This window comes from Cervus elaphus, chromosome X, assembly GCF_910594005.1.
Source record: "Cervus elaphus chromosome X, mCerEla1.1, whole genome shotgun sequence".
NCBI classification, from domain to species: Eukaryota; Metazoa; Chordata; class Mammalia; order Artiodactyla; family Cervidae; genus Cervus; species Cervus elaphus.
Window position 1 is genome coordinate 47,497,870 of NC_057848.1, and position 20,293 is coordinate 47,518,162.

Below are 20,293 nucleotides of genomic sequence, written 5' to 3' on the forward strand. Positions count from 1 at the left end.
TATCTGGTCATCTCTAGTAGTCACTGAAAATGTAGAAGTGGGGAAACTGCACATGGGAGTCAGAAGGCCGGTGCTCAGATCTTGGCTGTATCACTTAATAACTCTGTGCTCATACACAGTACATCATCCTTCTGACTACTAGTTTTCTTCTCTGTAGATAGGGGATAACTACACCTACCTCCTAAGGCTGGTGGAGACAAAATGGAACAGTGTGAATAAGATGCTTAGCATAGTTCCTGGCACATAGTAAGTTCTCAATAAGTGGTAGCAGGTATTATTAGAATTACTAGAGGAAGGACATTCATCATCTTCTGAGGACTGATTCTTTCTAGGGGCTCAGGTTTGTCTCAGAAAAGTACAGAAGACCAATGCATCACCTTGTAGATTCCAGAGGTACTCTGCTAGCATGAATGGGACTTCCCTTGTTGGGGACCTTTTTCTTTTTGGTGGGATCTTAGTTCACCAACCAGGGATCGAAACTGGGCTCCAGGCAGTGAAAGCACGGATCTTAACCATTGGACTGCCAGGGTTAAGTCCCAGGACCTTTTGGTTTTGAAATATAGAGAAAGTAACAAGGAACTTTGGCATTTGGGTTATATTTCTGTAGAGAAACATTCAAGATTTTGTAAAGGATCTTGAGAAAACAGCTGATCCATCTTCCTGAATTCAGAGAGGTCTGTATTCCAAGTGTTCATAGATGATTGCTATGCAACATTTGCCTTAAAAGTTTCAAAAGGTGGTGATTCTATAAACTCTTTCGATAATGTATGATGCTGCCACATAGTCTTAGAATCAGTAAGCTCTTCATGAGGTCTGATTCAAATCTTCATGCTGCAGTCAGGCCTCTCTTTTCTCTCCTGCCTCTGCCTGTCAGCAGAATCTGTGTGCTCTCATTTAGACATCTGTCTCCACCCTCACCCATCAATATATTTTGATTTACTGAAATATAAAACTGAGTACTGTGTAAGCTCAGCTGGATCACTGTAAGTACTACTATAAACAACTGGGGCTTTCCTCTTGGAAGGTGTTATGAAGCTCCCTACTCAGCTTTCTTCCCTCTAGCTCAACACAGCCCATGTGCTTAAGTAAAGTCATGCTAAACCTAAGCCCCCGATCTGCCACCACTGTCAAAAGAGACAGGGGAGACTCTGGCCACAAAGGATGAGTGGGCCACATGCTGGCTTCCTCCTGGTCGACACTCTGACCCAGAGGATTTCCTTCAGGGTCTTCCAGCTTTTGTCTACCTGCACCGTACCTGGGTTCTTACTTGCACACACCTGGGAGCTGATTTGTTTCCATGCCAAATCCTCCTCTTCCCAGCCCCACATCTCAAAAGAGTGATCTATTTTCACTTTCTTCATTTCCTCACCTCCCACTCTAACACTGCCATCCAACTCCAATTAATTAGCACTCTACCAAAGGCACTCTTATCAGAGTCACGAATGCTGTCAAACCAAATGGCTTCTTAGGGAAAGAAAAACAAAAACAAAACAAAACCTACCTCATTTTAGTGACCTATAAGCAGACTTTGATATTAATCATTCCCCTCTTTTTGAAAAGCTCACTTCCCTGGTTTTTTTTTTTTTTTTTTTTTTTTTTTTACCACTCACATTCCTTGTTTTCCTCCTACTTGTCAGGTCTCTTTATCTCAGTTTCCTTTTTGTGGGTTCCTATTCCTTAGCCTTTTCTTGAATATTGATATGGCTGGAATTTGGTCTGAAGGCTTCTCTCTCTCTCTTTTTTTTAATCCTTACATCCCCTCCCTGGAAGATCTCACTCACTCCTCTATTTGCTATTACTATGTGATTAAGCTGATAATCCCTCCAGGTGGCGCTATTGGTAAAGAGCCCACCTGTCAATGCAGGAGACATAAGAGACTCGGGTTCGATCCCTGGTCTGGGATGATCCCTTGGAAGAGGAAATGGCAACCCACTCCAGTATTCTTGCCTGGAGAATCCCATGAACAGAGTAGTCCATGGGGTTGCAAAGAGTCGGACACAATTCAAGTGACTTAGTGCGCGCACACACACACACACATATAAAATATATATATATAATGTGTGTGTGTGTGTGTGCTGCTGCTGTTAAGTTGCTTCAGTCATGTCCGACTCTGTGCGACCCCATAGACAGCAGCCCACCAGGCTCCCCCGTCCCTGGGGTTCTCCAGGCAAGAACACTGGAGTGGGTTGCCATTGCCTTCTCCAATGCATGAAAGTGAAAAGTGAAAGTGAAGTCGCTCAGTCATGTCTGACTCTCAGTGACCCCATGGACTGCAGCCTACCAGGCTCCTCTGTCCCTGGGGTTCTCCAGGCAAGAACACTGGAGTGGGTTGCCATTGCCTTCTCTGGTGTGTGTGTGTGTGTGTGTGTGTGTGTGTGTGTGTGTGTGTGTGTGTGTGTGTGTGTGTGTGTGTGTGTATATATGGCCTTACTGTATAGCAAAGGGAACTCTACTCAAAACCCAGTACTGATGTATAATGAGAAAAGGGTTTTAAAGAGTGGACATATGTGTATGTATAACTGATTCATTCTGCTGTACACCTGAAATTAGCGCAACACTGTAAATCAACTATATTTCAATAAAAGTTTAAAAAAAGAATTTTCATGTTTAAGACTATCTTAAAAATACATTTTCTTGCTTAATGCTCTCATTGGCTCCCCATTGTCCACTGGATAAAACTGGAACACGATCATGTGTATATGGTCATTTACCACATTATCCCCACTTACCCTCCAGCTTCATCTCTCACTACTCCTTCAAACTTTTTGCATCATAGCGTCTCTTTGGTATTGGTATGTATGTTAACTGTGCCTGCTGAGCACTTACCATGGTGTCTAAAGAACACAGTCTATTGTGGGAAACTAGTTGGATACATAGCTTGGCAACAGAGAGCAGATTATACAGTAAATGTAGTAATATTAAATTTCAGGAAGGGAATGAGACCACAGTGAGGATTAGGATTGTTAGGGAAGGGTCCCATGAAGAGGTAAGGTGTAAGGAGAGTTGGAAAGGGGATTTAGACCAGCAGTGGAAATTCTAGACAGAAGGACTGGGACCCTGAAAAGCAGGCCCCTAATAAAAATGGAAGGTTATACTGTGGACACTTAAGGAGAAATCAGTCTGGCCTCAGTGTCTTGTACCAGCCTAAGATGAAAGATGCTAGTTATTCTTTAGGGCGTTTGAAGGACACAACAGGAAGTGATGGACAGCTGTGGAGACAGCAGCTAAATAATTTGGATATGAAGCCTGATATCTTTTTTTTGACCACCATGCAGCATGCAGGATCTTGGTTTCCTGAGCAGGGATCAAACCCGTGTCCCCTGCATTGGAAACATGAAGTCATAACCACTGGACCACCAGGGAAGTCCCATGAAGCCTGATTTCTCTCCTAGGCTGTCCTGTTGGTTTCTAGCACCTACCCCCTCCTACCACACTCAACTCTCCATCTCCCACCCCCCTCAAAAAAACCAACTTTTTCTCATGCTGAGGTTGTGTAAGGAAAAGGGAAGTGGGGGAGTTGGGGGGCTCCTGTCAGGGAAATCGAGACTTGGGATGAAATGCCATAGAGAAACTGTAAGTCTGTTTCCTGGTTACCAGGTTCCTGTTCAGTGGGCTACACTCTTCACCCCAATCTGAAAGGGGTGAGGCAGCTTTTATGGTGGCAATTATGGCTTGTGAACTGTTATGTGGAAAAGAACCCTTCTCGTGGTGATGACGATCCTGTACTTGCTCTATGTAGACAAAGAACTCTCTTTTCAGCATAACTTTGCCACACAGAAACAGATAAATTGTCTACAGCTGACTGATTGCAATACTAAGTGTTCTATTTTAAGTCAAAAATATCCCACAAGTGAATCATATACGTGCACCTTCTCTCTTTCATCCCCCTCCTCCATATAAACACATTCACACCCTTCCTCACGGCCATAAATACTGCTCCCTTTGCCTGCCTCCTGCAGGATTTTGCATCATGGAAAGTTAGGCTGCTCCAGGATAGCCTGATCCACTTGTATCTCTCTTAAGGACAGTTCATTCCTTTTGTCACTTTTCCAGGCCTTCCGATTCTTTTTTTATTTTTTGTAGTTGACTCTGACTATTTTCTGAGTTACTGGGATGAGGCAGGGGTACCCTAACTATGGAGACTATGGCTGGTTGCCTACCAAACAGCAGTCCTTCATTCCTTGCTAACAGAACCCTGATTTGGGTTCTAGAATCAGGCAGCAATATGCTGAGGGAGGCTGTCCCAGTTCCAGAGGGTCTGAATCTATTTTGGAGATCCTGTTTCCCCTCTGCCAGTGATATAATTCTGGTCAATGTGACACAATGTGATCTGCTGGCATCTTTGCCTACTTCTGCTCATCTTACGATGTGAATTAATGAAGCCTTCTTGTTGAAATCACTTTGATCACTTATAGTCAAAACCGTCCTCTCTGATATACCAATTCTAAAACTCTCAACTTCTACTTTAATCCATTTGAGAAGATAAGTAATCTACTTCATCAGAGTCATAGATTCATGGAAGTTAGTTTGAAAGTTCCTTCGATGACTGTCTAGTCTATTTCCCTCATTTAACACACCAACCTCTTGCGTCTGCAAACTTAGACAGTCATTCACAAGGTGCAGGGACTGTGCTATATGCTCTGTAATCTCCACCTGTCTAATCCTGATTTTCTAGAATTCTTGTAAAATCAGAATTTTGGACTCAGATGGGAACTACACTGAATTTCCCTTTTATCCTCATTGGCAAAAAAGCTTTCCTAAATAAATGCAAACTAGATCTCAGAGGGAATATTGCTTTTACTTAAAAAAGAAAAAATAATGCCCTAGAAATAGCTATTTACATACACATGAATAAGAAGTCATGCTCATATATTCATTAAAAAAGATTTTTAAAGACTTTAGTAATCAGTGCTTTTCCAAATGGGAGTTACTGTATTATTCAAAAAGAATAAAATTAGATATCTTGGAAAATAATTCAATAAGTGAAATTGGTCTTACCCTCTAATTGATTCAAACTTGGACTTTAATTTTCACGCCAACATTCTGCCTAGCATTACTCCCATCCTAGTTTTCCCTTTTCTCTCAACTGGAGTTTTTCAGAGAAGGGAAAAAGTCACTGACATCAAGAGAAACTTCTGCTATCTGGTATTATAACGGATACGCCAGGCTTCCTTTCTACCTAATTTCTGTATGAGAAAATTGTTATCCATTTCCATGATGCCAAATGGTGATAGCGCGTGAAAACCAGTGGTGCCTACCTGACTGATGTCCATCCCCGAGTCACAGCTCAGGGGCTGTGTGGACGTCAGACCGTTTGAGCCGATGACGGTCGTGATCACAGCATTCTCATCAATTCTCCGAATCATGGTCCCATCCACAAAGTAAATGAATCCGTGCCTATCAACTGTGATGCCTGTTGGGGAAGAGCAAACGGGCATTAGTAGTCCAAAGGGCCACATTTGCACCAAGATCAGCATTTTCAAAGAAGCCATCGAAATGAAAAGGCATCTTAAAGACATATGGATTCAATTTTGCTCAGCACAGACAGGGCAGTAACGGGAGAGGTTTCTGTGGACACACATTCACTTCTTTGTGTATTGAGAAGAAAGGACAGAGTGTAACACGTGGAGATCAAGCCAGGTCTCATCATTTCATTGTCCAGTTTTACATTGCCACTCACTCTCCTGATACTTGCTCAGCCCCACAAACAGAAAAAAGAAATTCCTCTTTAAGACAGACGGGAAAAAACAGGGGAGGCAGTGTAGGTTACATTGCTTTCAGAGTGCAGATGCATAGGCCACTGCTTATTTTCATAGTTGCATTAGAAATAACTGACTTGGAAAGCATTAAAATTATTTTTATCAATTCACAGTTAACAGAGTCTGTAATAATTCTGATAAACTGGGCTGAGTTTTTTTTTCTGTATTATCTGTTAAGAGAGGGCTGGAGAGCAAAATTATGGTGTCACAAAAGGAATGGTTAAGCTTCTAGAAAACATAAAAGTCAATAAAATTCTCACAGTAGTTTTACACACTGTGTTAATTAAAGTCTGGTTTCTTGGAAACTATATAAAGGCAGTTAGAAGGCTTGGGTTCTAATACTGAATGCATCACTTACAACTGTTTTGTGACTTTGACTGAGTCATTCGTATTGAAAAATTTCAGCCTCTTCTTTGGTAAAATATGGAAAAGGTTATCTGCCTATGAGATTGTGATTTATATAATAAGGAAATTTTGGTCTCTGTTCCTTTTTCTAGCACAGAGCTCCTAAAACTCTTGGAATTTCTCATAGTGAGAGAGAAAAATGTGACCAGTCTCTGAGGACTCAGGTCTCTTTGCTTTCATAAATGACAGTTCTCAAGAAAGCGTTTCATAGTACTGATGGTTGCCACTGGGTTGCTCTTATCTGAGCATGTTACTGGAGACCTACCGGAGGGGCTATACTATGAGTCAAGGAAGAAAGCTCAGTGGAAGACTTTGAAGCCCACCTCCTGACCTAGGGGCTGGAGATTGAGTTCACATGCCAATGGTCAATAATTTAATCAACTATGATTATGAAGCCTCCATAAAAAGCCAAACAGCATAGCTTAAAAATAGCTGTGCAAAGAAGAGAAGCCAAAAGCAAGTGAGAAAAGGAAAGACATACCCATTTGAATGCAGAGTTCCAAAGAATAGCCAGGAGAGATAAGAAAGCCTTCCTCAGTGATCAGTGTAAAGAAATAGAGGAAAACAATAGAATGGGAAAGACTAGAGATCTCATCAAGACAATTAGAGATACCAAGGGAACTTTTCATGCAAAGATGGGCTCAATAAAGGCCAGAAATGGTAGGGACCTAACAGAAGCAGAAGATATTAAGAAGAGGTGGCAAGAATACACAAAAGAACTGTACAAAAAAGATCTTCATGACCCAGATAATCACAATGGTGTGATCACTCACCAAGAGCCAGACATCCTGGAATGTGAAGTCAAGTGGGCCTTAGGAAGCATCACTACAAACAAAGCTAGTGGAGGTGATGGAATTCCAGATGAGCGATTTCAAATCCTAAAAGATGATGCTGTGAAAGTGCTACACTCAATATGCCAGCAAATTTGGAAAACTCAGCAGGGTCCACAGGACTGGAAAAGGTCAGTTTTCATTCTAACCGCAAAGAAAGGCAATGCCGAAGAATGCTCAAACTACCACACAATTGCACTCATCTCACACACTAGTAAGGTGATGCTCAAAATTCTCCAAGCTAGGCTTCAGCAATACGTGAACCGTGAACTTCCAGATGTTCAAGCTGGTTTTAGAAAAGGCAGAGGAACCAGCGATCAAATTGCCAACATCCATTGGATCATCAAAAAAGCAAGAGAATTCCAGAAAACCATCTATTTCTGCTTTATTGACTATGCCAAAGCCTTGGACTGTGTGGATCACAATAAACTGTGGAAAATCCTTCAAGAGATGAGAATACCAGACCACCTGACCTGCCTCTTGAGAAACCTGTATGCAGGTCAGGAAGCAACAGTTAGAATTGGATATAGAACAACGGACTGGTTCCAAATAGGAAAAGGAGTACGTCAAGGCTGTATATTGTCACCCTGCTTATTTAACTTCTATGCAAGGTACATCATGAGAAATGCTGGGCTGGAAGAAGCACAAGCTGGAATCAAGATTGCCGGGAGAAATATCAATAACCTCAGATATGCAAATGACACCACCCTTATGGCAGAAAGGGAAGATGAACTAAAGAGCCTCTTGATGAAAGTGAAAGAAGAGAGTGAAAAAGTTGGCTTAAAGCTCAACATTCAGAAAACAAAGGTCATGACATCCGGTCCTATCACTTCATAGCAATTAGATGGAGAAACAGTGGAAATAGTGGCAGACTGTATTTTTGGGGGACTCCAAAATCACTGCAGATGGTGGCTGCAGCCATGAAATAAAAAGACGCTTACTCCTTGGAAGGAAAGTTATGACCAACCTAGACAGCAAATTAAAAAGCAGAAACGTTACTTTGCCAACAAAGGTCCATCTAGTCAAGGTCATGGTTTTTCCAGTAGTCATAGCTGAGTGTCGAAGAATTGATGTTTTGAACTGTGGTGTTGGAGAAGACTCTTGAGAGTCCCTTGGACTGCAAGGAGATCAAACCAGTCCATCCTAAAGGAAATCTGTCCTGAATGTTCATTGGAAGGACTGATGTTGAAGCTGAAACTCCAATACTTTGGCCACCTGATGTGAAGAGATGACTCACCGAAAAGACCCTGATGCTGGGAAAGATTGAAGGCAGGAGGAGAAGGGGAGGACAGAGGGTGAGATGGTTGGATGGCATCACTGACTCAATGGACATGAGTTTGTGTAAACTCTGGGAGTCGGTGATGCACAGGGAAGCCTGGTGTGCTGCACTCCATGAGGTCGCAAAAGTCGGACACGACTGAGTGACTGAACTGAACTGAACTAATTATGAAGCCTCCATAAAAACCCAAAAGGACATGGTTTGGAGAGTTTCCAGGTTGGTGAACATGGAGATTTGGGGAGAACGGCACACCTAGAGAGGGCATGGCAGCCTCCACACTCTTTCCCCATATATTGCTTTATGCATCTTTGGCTGTTCCTGAGTTATATCTTTTTTATAATGAACCAGTGATCAAATGAGTAAAATGTTTCTCTGAGTTTTGTGACCTGCTCTAGCAAATTAATGGAACCCAAGAAGGGAGGTGTTGGACCCTCCTATCCATAGCAATTCTGTCAGAAACACAGGTGACAACCTGGACTTGTGACTGGCCTCTGAGGTGGTGGTGGTGGGAAGGCAGCCTTGCAGGACCGACACCTTAACCTGTGGGATCTGATGCTATTTACTGTTAGATTGTGTCAGAACTGAGTGAAATTGTTGTACACCCAACTGGTGTAGAATTGCTTGGTGGCAGTTCTCGCCATGCTGGAAATTGGTCTCAAAACACCTTTTACTGCCTTCCTTGGCTAAAGTGATCAGCTGTCCTGGTTTGCCTGGGACTGAGGCAGGGTTCGGGTTTCCCAGGTGGAGTTAGTGGTAAAGAACTCACCTGCCAATGCAGGAGAAATAAGAGATGCCGGTTTGATCCCTGGGTTGGGAAGATGCCCTGGAGGAGGGCATGGCAACCCACTTCAGTATTCCTGCCTGGAGAATACCCATGGCCAGAGGAGACTGGCAGGCTACAGTCCATGGCATCGCAAAGAGTCAGATATGACTGAAGCGACTGAGCAGGCATGCATGCACGAGGCAGGGTTCAGTTTTAAAAGTGGGACAATCCTGGACAGACTGGCATGAGTTGGTTATTCTATACCTAGACTGTTATAAATATCTAATAAAGTAATGCATTCAAAGAGAGTCAGACACTGATAAAGAACATATCGTTCAACTCCTGTTTCCCTTGCTACTTTGAAAATAACCACATGATATTACTTTAAAACTAATCTACAGTTTAGTCTTTTTCTATCTTTTCCTATCTCTCCTTTATTCAGATCCTGTGAAACTCAGACTGTATGTTAATGTTAGGAAGATCTGTGATAACAAGCATATCCCTTCAATGCTCATGCGTGCGTATGCACACACACACACACACACACACAGAGACACACTCACAATAACTTTCCTGTCAAAGAGTGAACTCATCTAAAGACAGTTTATAAACCCAGCTTAATAAACTGCTTTTAGATGAGCTAATTCTTTGGCAGGAGGTTAATATTAAGGCTTGACTTTATGATGTACTTTGATTTAATCCTGATGTTCCTCATGAAGTATTAATCCTTAAGATCTATAAAAGTTACAGATTCATTTTAACTTTCCCTGAATGCCTCTAAGGGCTTCCCTGGTGGCTCAGAGGATAAAGCATCTCTCTGCAGTGCGGGAGACCTGGGTTCAATCCCTGGCTTGGGAAGATCCCCTGGAGAAGGAAATGGCAACCCACTCTGGTACTCTTGCCTGGAATATCCCATGGATGGAGAAATCTGGTAGGCTACAGTCCATTGGGCTGCAAAGTGTCAGACACGACTGAGTCTCTAAATGCCTCTAAAGTCATTTATGTTTTGATGAGTTCACCAAGGAAACCAGCACATCCAGACAAGGGGAATTCCATGTCAATAAGTCCCTTTATTATTTTTGGAGGCATAAAGACCTTGACAGACCATAGTTCCCTTATGGGCTTCCCTGGGGGCTCAGGTGGTAAAGAATCTACCTGCACTGCGGGAGACACGGGTTCCATCCCTGGGTCGGGAAGATCCTCTGGAGAAGGGAATGGCTACCCACTCCAATATTCTTGCCTGGAGAATTCCATGGACAGAAGAGCCTGGTGGGCTACAGTCCATGGGGTCACAAAGAGTTGGACACAACTGAGTGACTAACATTTTCACTTTCAACAAAGACTTTTAAGGAAATTTTTTTTTTACACAAAACACTTTTAAGACTGGGGCAGGTCAAAGGATGATGGTACATGAACATTTCTTTCATCTCCAGAATATCTGGACTGAAGATGAACCAACGAGTATCTTTGCTTTTTATTTTTGTGTTTTGTCAAAATCAATTTCTTGAATGCTTGCTCTGGTGTGTGGCAGGACTATGATTTGGGATCACCTTCTATGGCTTCTGTATTCAGTATCACTGAATGTGAACTTGGAAATTTGGCTGTCATAAAAGAATGGACTGAGAGATCAAGAATCAAATCTGGAGAGACAAAGGCTAAGAGTAGATATGCTTGAAGTCTATGAAATCATGTCAAACACCGGGCAAGTTCTATGAGAATCAAAGACAAAGAACCCATGTACATGAACAGTAAGACTCAGTGTTGCTCTAACGGGGAGGTGATAAACTTGGAGAATCAAATCGCTGAAAATTGAAACAGATTCCCAAAAGGTATAGAGAAATAAATGTATTCCTACAGAAACTAGCAATACAGGAACATACGTCTTTATGCTGACATCAGGGAGGACAATTCTGTTTCTTGACTACTACACTTTTCATCCCCATCAGAGGGTGGAGTTTGTCCTGCTCTGGGGAGGATCATCTTGGACTTACATTGTTTTCCCGCTTTTAATTTTTGTGAACTTCTAAACACTGAACTGTTCTCTCTCTGTACATCTCAGCTGAACTCCACAGATGAAGATTAAATACTCACTGTTGGCCTCCAGGGCTTATTTGGCTGACAGTTTGTAGGATATTCTCCTTTCATATATTTGTGTAGCAATTTCTTTTATCACTGTCCAAATTCCAAAATACTCCTTTTTTGGAGGTTCTTTAATTAAATTTAATTGGGTTATACTGACATTTGGAGTTGAAAAAGAAATAGTAGAAAGGGTTTTGAGGGACTGTGTGATAGTTTTTTTTTATGCATCTAGGCATATTTTATATGTGCATATTTTCATTTCCTCTCATTTTCCTACACCAACCAACCCCCCCACACAAATTCCCCAAACAATTAGTTTTACAAACTCTTCACTGGAGAAGTTTAAGGGGTTTTTAATTTTCACTGAGGTTAAAAACCAAATGAAATCACAGGCAAGAAAAAAGGGAATTATTTCTGCCATTACTTGGCGGGAGGGTTGGGGGAGGGGTCATCTCACATAATGAGTATTCTTCTAGCCCAGGGATGCTGATGATACAGTATGATCTACTACTGTTTGTTAGACTGAGTGGGAGGAGATGGCTCATGCCCAGTATATTTTAAGTTTTTTTCTTTGGAGATAAGGATGTGAGTGATTTCAGATCACATAAAACCATCTGGGGCCAGCAAGATCTTGCAGATTCCATATGACTTTCAGATTTTGATATAGTTACACCCAGCTTTCCAAAATTTGTTACCCAATGTTGTGGGCATAATTTGTTCCAAGGGTCATGTCCCTTCGTGTGCTTATTTGATAGGGTTTTCATTAGCACTTAAAACACAAAGGAAGGCACAGTCTTTGAATGAGAACAGATTTAAACAGGCACTGAGAAAATCGCTTCCAGGGCTTCAAATGCTAACCAGCATTCATTTTTAGAGCAAGCAAAAAACCTAGAGATCTGTGCTATTACCACAAGGTTAGGCAGTGATGCGGGGTGGGTGGGGGTGGAGGTGGGAAGGACAACACAAGACAGCTGGGTCCCCACCCCACCCCATCCCCTCCAAGGAAAGCACTGCACTCAGGCGCCCAGACAGCATGTTTAGCTTGGAGCACATTTCTACATTTGTAAGAAAATAAATAAATCCTTGTAAATTAGTGCATATAATGAAAGCACTGACAGACCATAACCTGCAAGTGTGAATGGTGCTGTCTCCATTCATCAGCATTAAGCCCTAACCAGCTCTTTCTATGGAGGAAACTGCTCATAAATAAAGTGCATCTTGTAAAAAAAAATTATTCACAGTGTCTTATGCAAAGTAGGGGACATTATATCTGAACTGCAGGCTCTTTCCTCTGTGAAGCGTAGCTCTATAGGAAACAGCTGCAAATTAACGGGCGAAAGTATTTGACTTCTTCTCTTGTCTTATTATCCTCCAATGAATAAATACTATAATTCTTAAGAAGGCAATTGCCTAAAGCTGGGGCAGCCTGGATAGTTACTAATAAATTTATCACCTGTTGGGGAAGAGGCTGTTGCTGATCAATACTGAAGCAGTAGGGGCAGCCTGATGTGGTATTACTAGGAGTCCAGATGTGGAGGTTAATAGCCTGGAAATAGTAGCTAAAATTCCAAATTAGATAACAGCGAAGATCAGAGTTTTTGGCTGTGCAGAATGCCAATTTCAAATGTTGGCAGAAGGCATCTCTGTATTTAATTTATAAAAATTACAGCTGTTGAGGCCACCTACATTTTTATTATTTCTGTATTAAAAATGAACCTTCTTGCGGGATATAAGCTTTGGAAAGTAGTCATAAAATTCTCTCCATCTACAGCCCTAGCAACCAGAAAACTGAAATACTGCTTTTTTTTCCCTGCCACAATCTGCTTTTTAATTTTATGACAGAGGTAAATGATCAAAATAAACTTTCAGCAAATGTCTTAAGTGCAAACATGGCATCAGCTAAATCTCCAATACTGAGAGGACCGAATTGTGTAGCTGACATTAACCAGTAGGTTGTAAAGTGCCCTTTAAATCAAAGAGAGATTAAAATATTTTGCTTTGTTTATGTGCATTTCAATTCTCTGAAAATTGGCATCATATGTGTGGTCTATAAGGCAATTCTCCACTAAGCAGAAAAGTCCATTTCCCAATTGATCTAACAACTGTCCACTTATAATTACCTACTGGGATCAGAAAGGGCCAAGTTACTTCTGCACAATAAGCCTATTAAGTTATCTTGTTAGGTAGACGCTAAATGGAGCTTCTAGAACTTGGAGAGATTACACATATCTGGATGTTACTAGGGTTGGAAGGAAGCAGAGCTTAATGACCAGCTGAGATGATTTCACTGTGTGGTTAACAATGAGAATGGGATTTCCTCAAGAAGAGATTCTAATAAACTTACTGTAACATTACATGACTAGAGAACAGTGTGAGGTACTTAATCACATGACTATTTAATAAAAAAAAAGTTACAGTATATTCTAAACAGTAAAGGTCAATTTCTGAGAAATTTAAATGCAAATTAAAAATGATAAGCATTCAGACTGATATGTCCTTTCTTTCAAGACTCGGAAGGCACTCAGAGACATCATAAGATAGGTGGGCTAGTTGACCAAGAATTGTGATTGAGGGAAAGACAGGTAAGGTCATTTGTCTTCTCTTTTGCGCCTTCTGATCCTCTCAAAGCTTGAGCCTTCAAGGCAAGGCAGAGTGAATGAAGAGCTCTCCCACCTCCACCACCACCATTTTCCTAAAAGTTTACTGAGAAAGCTGTTTTTCTCCTCACTTATTAATTTATTCAGGATTTATTTTGCACCTATTACATGTCAGGGCTCCCCTGATAGTTCAGTTGGTAAAGAAACCGCCTGCAATGCAGGAGACCCCAGTTTGATTCCTGGGTCAGGAAGATCCACTGAAGAAGGGGTAGACTACACACTCCAGTATTCTTGGGCTTCCCTTGTGGCTCAGCTGGTAAAGAATTTTCCTGCAATGTGGGAGACCTGGGTTCGGTCCCTGGGTTGGGAAGATCCCCTGGAGAAGGGAAAGGCTACCCACTCCAGTATTCTGGCCTGGAGAATTCCATGGACTGTGTAGTCCATGGGGTCGCAAAGAGTCAGACATGACTACTGAGCAATTTTCACTTACTTAATATGTGTCAGGAAATAGATGTTCAGAGGTCAAATGACTAACTCCAGGTTGCCTACCTAGAAACTGCTAGATGTAGTCCTTGTTTGTCTGACTTCAACGTCCATTCTTTTCATCACTATCCCAAGAAGCCTAAATGGGGCTATCAATCACTTTACCATAAGAGCGGTGTACAGACTTGTTTCAGAGGATCAAAGAACTCCATGAAATTATCTGCAAAATGTTTTGTGTATGAGTATCATCATGAGAAGATGGTCCATTGCTTTTGTTAGACTGTCAGAGTGAACCATGACCCTTCTTTCAAATGGTAAGAATTCTGTTATTTCTGTAGATCTCTTGGACCTCTTTAGCATTATTCGTCAAAGATATTCTGTGGCTTCATTCCTGTAGAGTTGGTGAGTTTCATGAAATTTGAGTTTCCGTGTGATGGGGACTTTGGTAGCTTGACTATTGTTTATGATCTACTAAATAAAAAGGAGACCTCAAAAACAAGGGTCACAAAATCATATATCATCAGGGAACAGGTGGGTGACATAAGTTGGTAAGTTAGGTCAGGTGTTAGATTATACAGGTTCTAGGGAAACAAAGCTTAACTAAAGACAGCATGTCCTACCTAAACACACTCAATATTTATTTTTAAATAAAGACACAGTGTGGGCCAAATGAATCATATCTTTGAACTGGATTTATTCCCTGAGTTACCAATTTATGCTGCTTGCTAGAGGACAATCAGGAGGAATATATCGTCAGTGAAGAGGCTGTGAGCAGACAAGATCCATGCGCTTAAAATAAATCTAATAACCAGTACAGCACAGCCATTAAAAGTTATGTCCTGATACAGAGATTTCCCATTTACCCCCAGCCTCCTCTCCCTACCTCCCAAACCTCTCCCACTATCAAGGTCCTGTACCAGACTGGTAAGTCTGTTACAATTAATGAACCCACGATGACAAATCATTATCACCTCAAAACCACAGTTTACATTAGGGCTCACTCTCGCTGTTGGACATAGTCTGAGTTTGGACAAAAGTATAATAGCATGTTTCCCCTATTAGAGTATCAGACAGATTAGTTTCAGGGTATTAGGATTATGCTTAATTTTTCTGTGAACCTGAAACTGCTCTAAAAAAAGTGAATTCTATTTTTAAAAAGTTATGTCTTGGTTTTGGCCTGGTGCACTGGGAAGACCCAGAGGAATCGGGTGGAGAGGGAGATGGGAGGGGGGATCGGGATGGGGAATACGTGTAACTCTATGGCTGATTCATATCAATGTATGACAAAACCCACTGAAATGTTGTGAAGTAATTAGCCTCCAACTAATAAAAAACAAACAAACAAACAAAAAAGATCTAGAAGACATAGTGCCAAGTGAAAAAAAAAAGTTATGTCTTGGTTTATAAGTGCTGAGAAAACAAAGATAATCAAATCTAGTTACGACTGTCACCATGGGAAAATGATGAGTGGATGGCTAGTGATATAATATTTGCTAAGAATGAACCTTTTGTTCCCACCAAGATCAAAGCTCAGAATTTGTGACAAGTTCATCAAATTTAGTCAAATCAAACAAGAAAATTGTCCAAGCTGAATTTGACTTTCTCTTGCTCTGCCACCCTTGTCTTCTTCATCCTTCCTTCAGAAAACTCCCTCTTTAGTATGACAGAGACAGCGCTATGTATTTGGGTCATCCTATTTATTTTTCTGAGAATGGAACTAGATTATGTTTCCCAGCCTCCTCTGCAGTTAGGTGTAGGAAGAAAGAATATATGCTACTTCTAGACCTGGGCCCCTGTGGTTTTTAGGTGATAAAAACTTCTGTTGAGCTCCTCTATAGAGCACCCCTCCTCCTAGGCTGGTTGGCTGGATACAGAGTACCCAGTGGAGGACTCGGAGCCTAAGGGATTGATGAGCTTCTGGATGGGAGGAGCCTGGTTCCAGAGTCACTGCTAGGAGCGGGGATTTCTCCAGTCCCACAGGACACCTTTATTGGACTGTGATGTGAGCAAGAAATAAACTACTATGTTGTTAAGCTATTGAGATTTTGTGTGTATGGAATCTATAGTTGTTTGCTTGCCCTCACTATTACATGCACCAACCACCAACTCAAACCCTGTTCATCTTACAAAGTTTTTTATGAGATGTTTCTCTTTCAGGAAGCCTTCTCTGCAAACTCCACTTCTTTCTGGTCTCTGTTTTCTAACCTATGGAAGCTTTCTTTTTTTTAATGTGAATTCTCCAATCACACTCTGTGTAGGCAATAAGCTCCTTGAGGGCAAGAACTAGATTTTATGCTTTAGTTATATATCTCAACAAATCCAGTAGACCTGGGCACAAATGTTCAATAAATCCTGCTGAATTATAGACTTAATTATCACACACTGATAATGAAATACATCTATTTTGAACCAAATAAAACATGCCATGACATCAATAAGGACCATGGATCAAATCAGTGGCAGATGTGGGACTTCTCTGGTGGTCTAGTGGCTAAGACTCCACATTTCCAATGCAGTGGGCCCAGGTTCAATCCCTGGTCAGGGAACTAGATCCCATGTGCTGCAACTCAGAGTTTGCATGCTGCAACTAAGACCAGGCACAGCCAAATAAATAAATAAATAAATATTTAAATTAATTTATTTATTTTAATTGGAAGCTAATTATTTTACAATATTGTGGTGGTTTTTGCCATACATTGACATGAGTCAGCCACAGGTGTACATGTGTTTCCCCTGTCCTGAATCCCCCTTCCACCTTCCTCCCCATCTCATCCCTCTGGGTTGTCCCAGTGCACCGGTTTTGAGTGCCCTGCTTCATGCATCAAAGTTGGACTGGTTATCTATTTCACATATGGTAATATACATGTTTCAATGCTATCCTCTCAAGTCATCCCACCCTCGCCTTCTCCCACAGAGTCCAAAAGTCTGTTCTTTACATCTGTGTCTTTTTGCTGTCTTGCATATAGGATCGTCATTACCATCTTCCTAAATTCCATATTTAAGCTTTAATATACTGTATTGGTGTTTTTCTTTCTGATATACTTCACTCTGTATAATAGGTTCCAGTTTCATTCACCTCATTAGAATTGACTCAAACGTACTTTTTTTATAGCTGAGTAATATTCCATTGTGTCTATGTACCACAACTTTCTTATCCATTCATCTGCCAATGGACATCTAGACTTCTTCCATGTCCTAGATATTGTAAACAGTGCTTCAGTGAACATTGGGATATACATGTCTCTTTCAATTCTGGTTTCCTCAATGTGTATGCCTAGCAGGGGGATTGCTGGGTCGTATGGCAGTTCTATTTCCAGTTTTTTAAGGACTCTCCACCCTGTTCTCTATAGTGGCTGTACTAGTTTGCATTCCCACCAACAGTGTAAGAGGGTTCCCTTTCCTTCACACCATCTCCAGCATCAAATAAATAAATATTTTAAAAAATTAACTGCAAATGAATTTGATCCATGTAGATAGCTATACTAAATAGCTCAGGTTCCCTGCAAAGCCAGTCTACTGTATCAACACAACTTTGGGTTATGATCTTATGATCTCTGCCAACCTTGCTCTAATCTTAGGAGTTCTAAAGAAACAGCAGTGTCTCAAGATTTCACCTTAATTTGCTTCACTCTGGACCACATAAGGGAAAGCAGAGAGAACACTGGCTGCAAGGTCACATCAGGGGATCTGGGCTTCAGGCTGACCTGTGACAGATCAGTTGTAGGACTTGTCTTGACTTCCCAACCCACAGCCTAGCCACTACCCATTCACACTGTTACATGGTGTGAAGCTCACAAGAGCCAATGAAATAAGAGCCCTTTGAAGAGGCTTCATGGTGGCTCAGCTGGTAAAGAATCTTCCTGCAAGGCAGGAGACCTGAGTTCCATCCCTGGGTTGGGAAGATCCCCTGGAGAAGGGAATGGCTACCCATTCCAGTACTCTTGTCTGGATAATCCCCTGGACAGAGGAGCCTAGCGGGCTCGCATGGACCTAGTGGGTCCATGGGGTCGCAAAGAGTTGGATATGACTGAGTGACTAAAACTGAAGAGGATGAAGTATTATGGTGGTGCTAAGTGGTGTCCTAATTGCTCAGTTGTTGCTTGAATTCTTTCTGAAAGTGACTTTTCTCAGCCTTAGAACCGTAAACAAAGATTTCCACATGGCTCTGCTTCAACATTTTAGGCTCTTCTAGGTCAGAGAGACATAGAAGCTTAAAGTCCACAAAGCATTCTATAAACCTTGCTGGGGCAGAAGGACCTATGTTAGATTCCAGAGAGAAGGCAGTGGTTGAAAATAATTTTGTTAGCTGAGGGGAAATACGGCACTGCTGAACTATCGGTGTTAAAGCCTTCAAGCTTTTACAAGATAGCTAAAGCTTTCATCCGGAGGATCAAATAAATGAAGCCCCAAGCGGTGCAACTGGCTCGGGGAGACCCTGTGCTGGCGGCGGTGCTGGTGTCTCAACATTTCACAGTGACGTCAGACACTAAGGATGGTGTGAGTTATTTTTTCCTTGCTTTATAGAGGTGAGTGTGTGTCTGTGTGTGTGAGCGACTCGTTAAGTAGATGGTTCTAGTTCAAGTTGAAATGCGTACCTCATGTTTTATTTTTGTGCTAGACTTCTTGCTCAAAAATGCCTGCAAGTTAAGATTTCAGGGGAATCAGTACATATGGGATACACGAGGTTGATGGGACACGAGCTGAATATTTTATACCTCCTGCTTAAAAAATTCTTCAAATATCAAGCGAGTATATCTGGGACACTTCTTAGATACAATTTGAGGAAATGCCTCGGTCATCCTAAGGAAACAAACCACCCCACAAGAACTTTATGTGAACATTTAGCCCGAGGAGGAACGTTCACTTATTGCCCATGGACCAGCAAAAAACTAATTGCAGTTGTTGCACTCTGGAGGAAAATGAGTCTCTTTCAAGATATGTAAACGACCAAGAGGTTCTGATAAAAAAAGCAAAGTAAGTAGAATACCTTGGCCTGAATACTCAATTAAAGGAGGATATGAGGAATTAAATCTGACAGTGCTTACTATTCACAAAAGTGGGCTAACTCAAGAAGAATGAAAATTTCTGTAGGATAATTATTTGCATGGAGTACCTATCCAAAGACAACATGGAAGGCCCATTTAAAATTCTTCCAACACCTGTATATCTTGACTAATGAAGCTAATGCTAGAAGAGGAGTTCACGAAGTCAGAAGTGGTAGACAGTCATTCGTCAAAGGAAAGGCAGGATGATGAACACTCTGTGAATACAATTTTCAGACCTTTGAAATGAAGTTTAAAGAGGTACTCAAGAGGACCATTTAGTTAGACTCCACCAAAAATACATGATTAGAACATCAACAAACACAAATATGATAGGTAAGTGAAAGAAAATAATGAAGAAAAGCAGTAGTCTGATGAGACAACTTTTGGACTTGTTTCTTTTCCATGCTCCGACCTACAAGTTTGACAATCTGTGTGCAGAAGAAGGTTACATTGAAAGGGATTGAAAAAATCGGGATTTGTTGTTCAAAGGGGGCTGCTGACATCTCTGGCCTTGTCTTGATTGAGATTGGGGTTTCCAAGGCCATTTCCGCACCTTATTTCCTCCAAGTTCAAATACCCAGCCATGTTCAGGAGAGCTGTGAGAGGAGGAAGAATGAGTCTGAGGGTAGAAGCTAGGAGCTCCTGTTGTGAGACTGCCTCTGACTTTCAAATATTTACATAATCTCCCAGTCTTTGGGGTTTTGTTTTTGTCTAATGGTGAGGAGAAAAGCCGAGCTGCACATGTCAGTGGATTACTGTAAAGACCAAATAAAATAACATCAGAACAGAAGAGTCTGTGAAATCTTTTTGAAAGGTTACCACAAGTGCTGTTAATACTTCTGCTTTGATTAACCCTGAGTTTTCTGGCATCTTGCTTTGGTTTATCTGTTACATGATGACCTCCTTCAGCATGTAGATGGCAGGAACCTTCTGCGTAGTTCTCTCAGTGTCTCCTCCATGCTGGTGGTAACCATCAGCCTGTACAGGGTCCTGGGCTACTTTTCCAGTCAGACTGGTCTATTCTGAAATACATCTTTCACTTTCCCATCACCA

At 41.5% G+C, this 20,293-nt stretch overlaps 1 protein-coding gene across 2 annotated transcripts in view; it reads right to left on the reverse strand.

Annotated features, from left to right (window-relative positions):
- TENM1 (teneurin transmembrane protein 1) overlaps positions 1-20,293 on the reverse strand; it is an 882,499-nt gene that overhangs the window by 72,985 nt on the left and 789,221 nt on the right. For both annotated transcript variants that reach the window (XM_043896987.1, XM_043896986.1), the window contains one exon: positions 5,259-5,413. In XM_043896987.1, the coding sequence (XP_043752922.1) occupies positions 5,259-5,413 (155 nt within the window). The remainder of the gene's footprint in view (positions 1-5,258; positions 5,414-20,293) is intronic.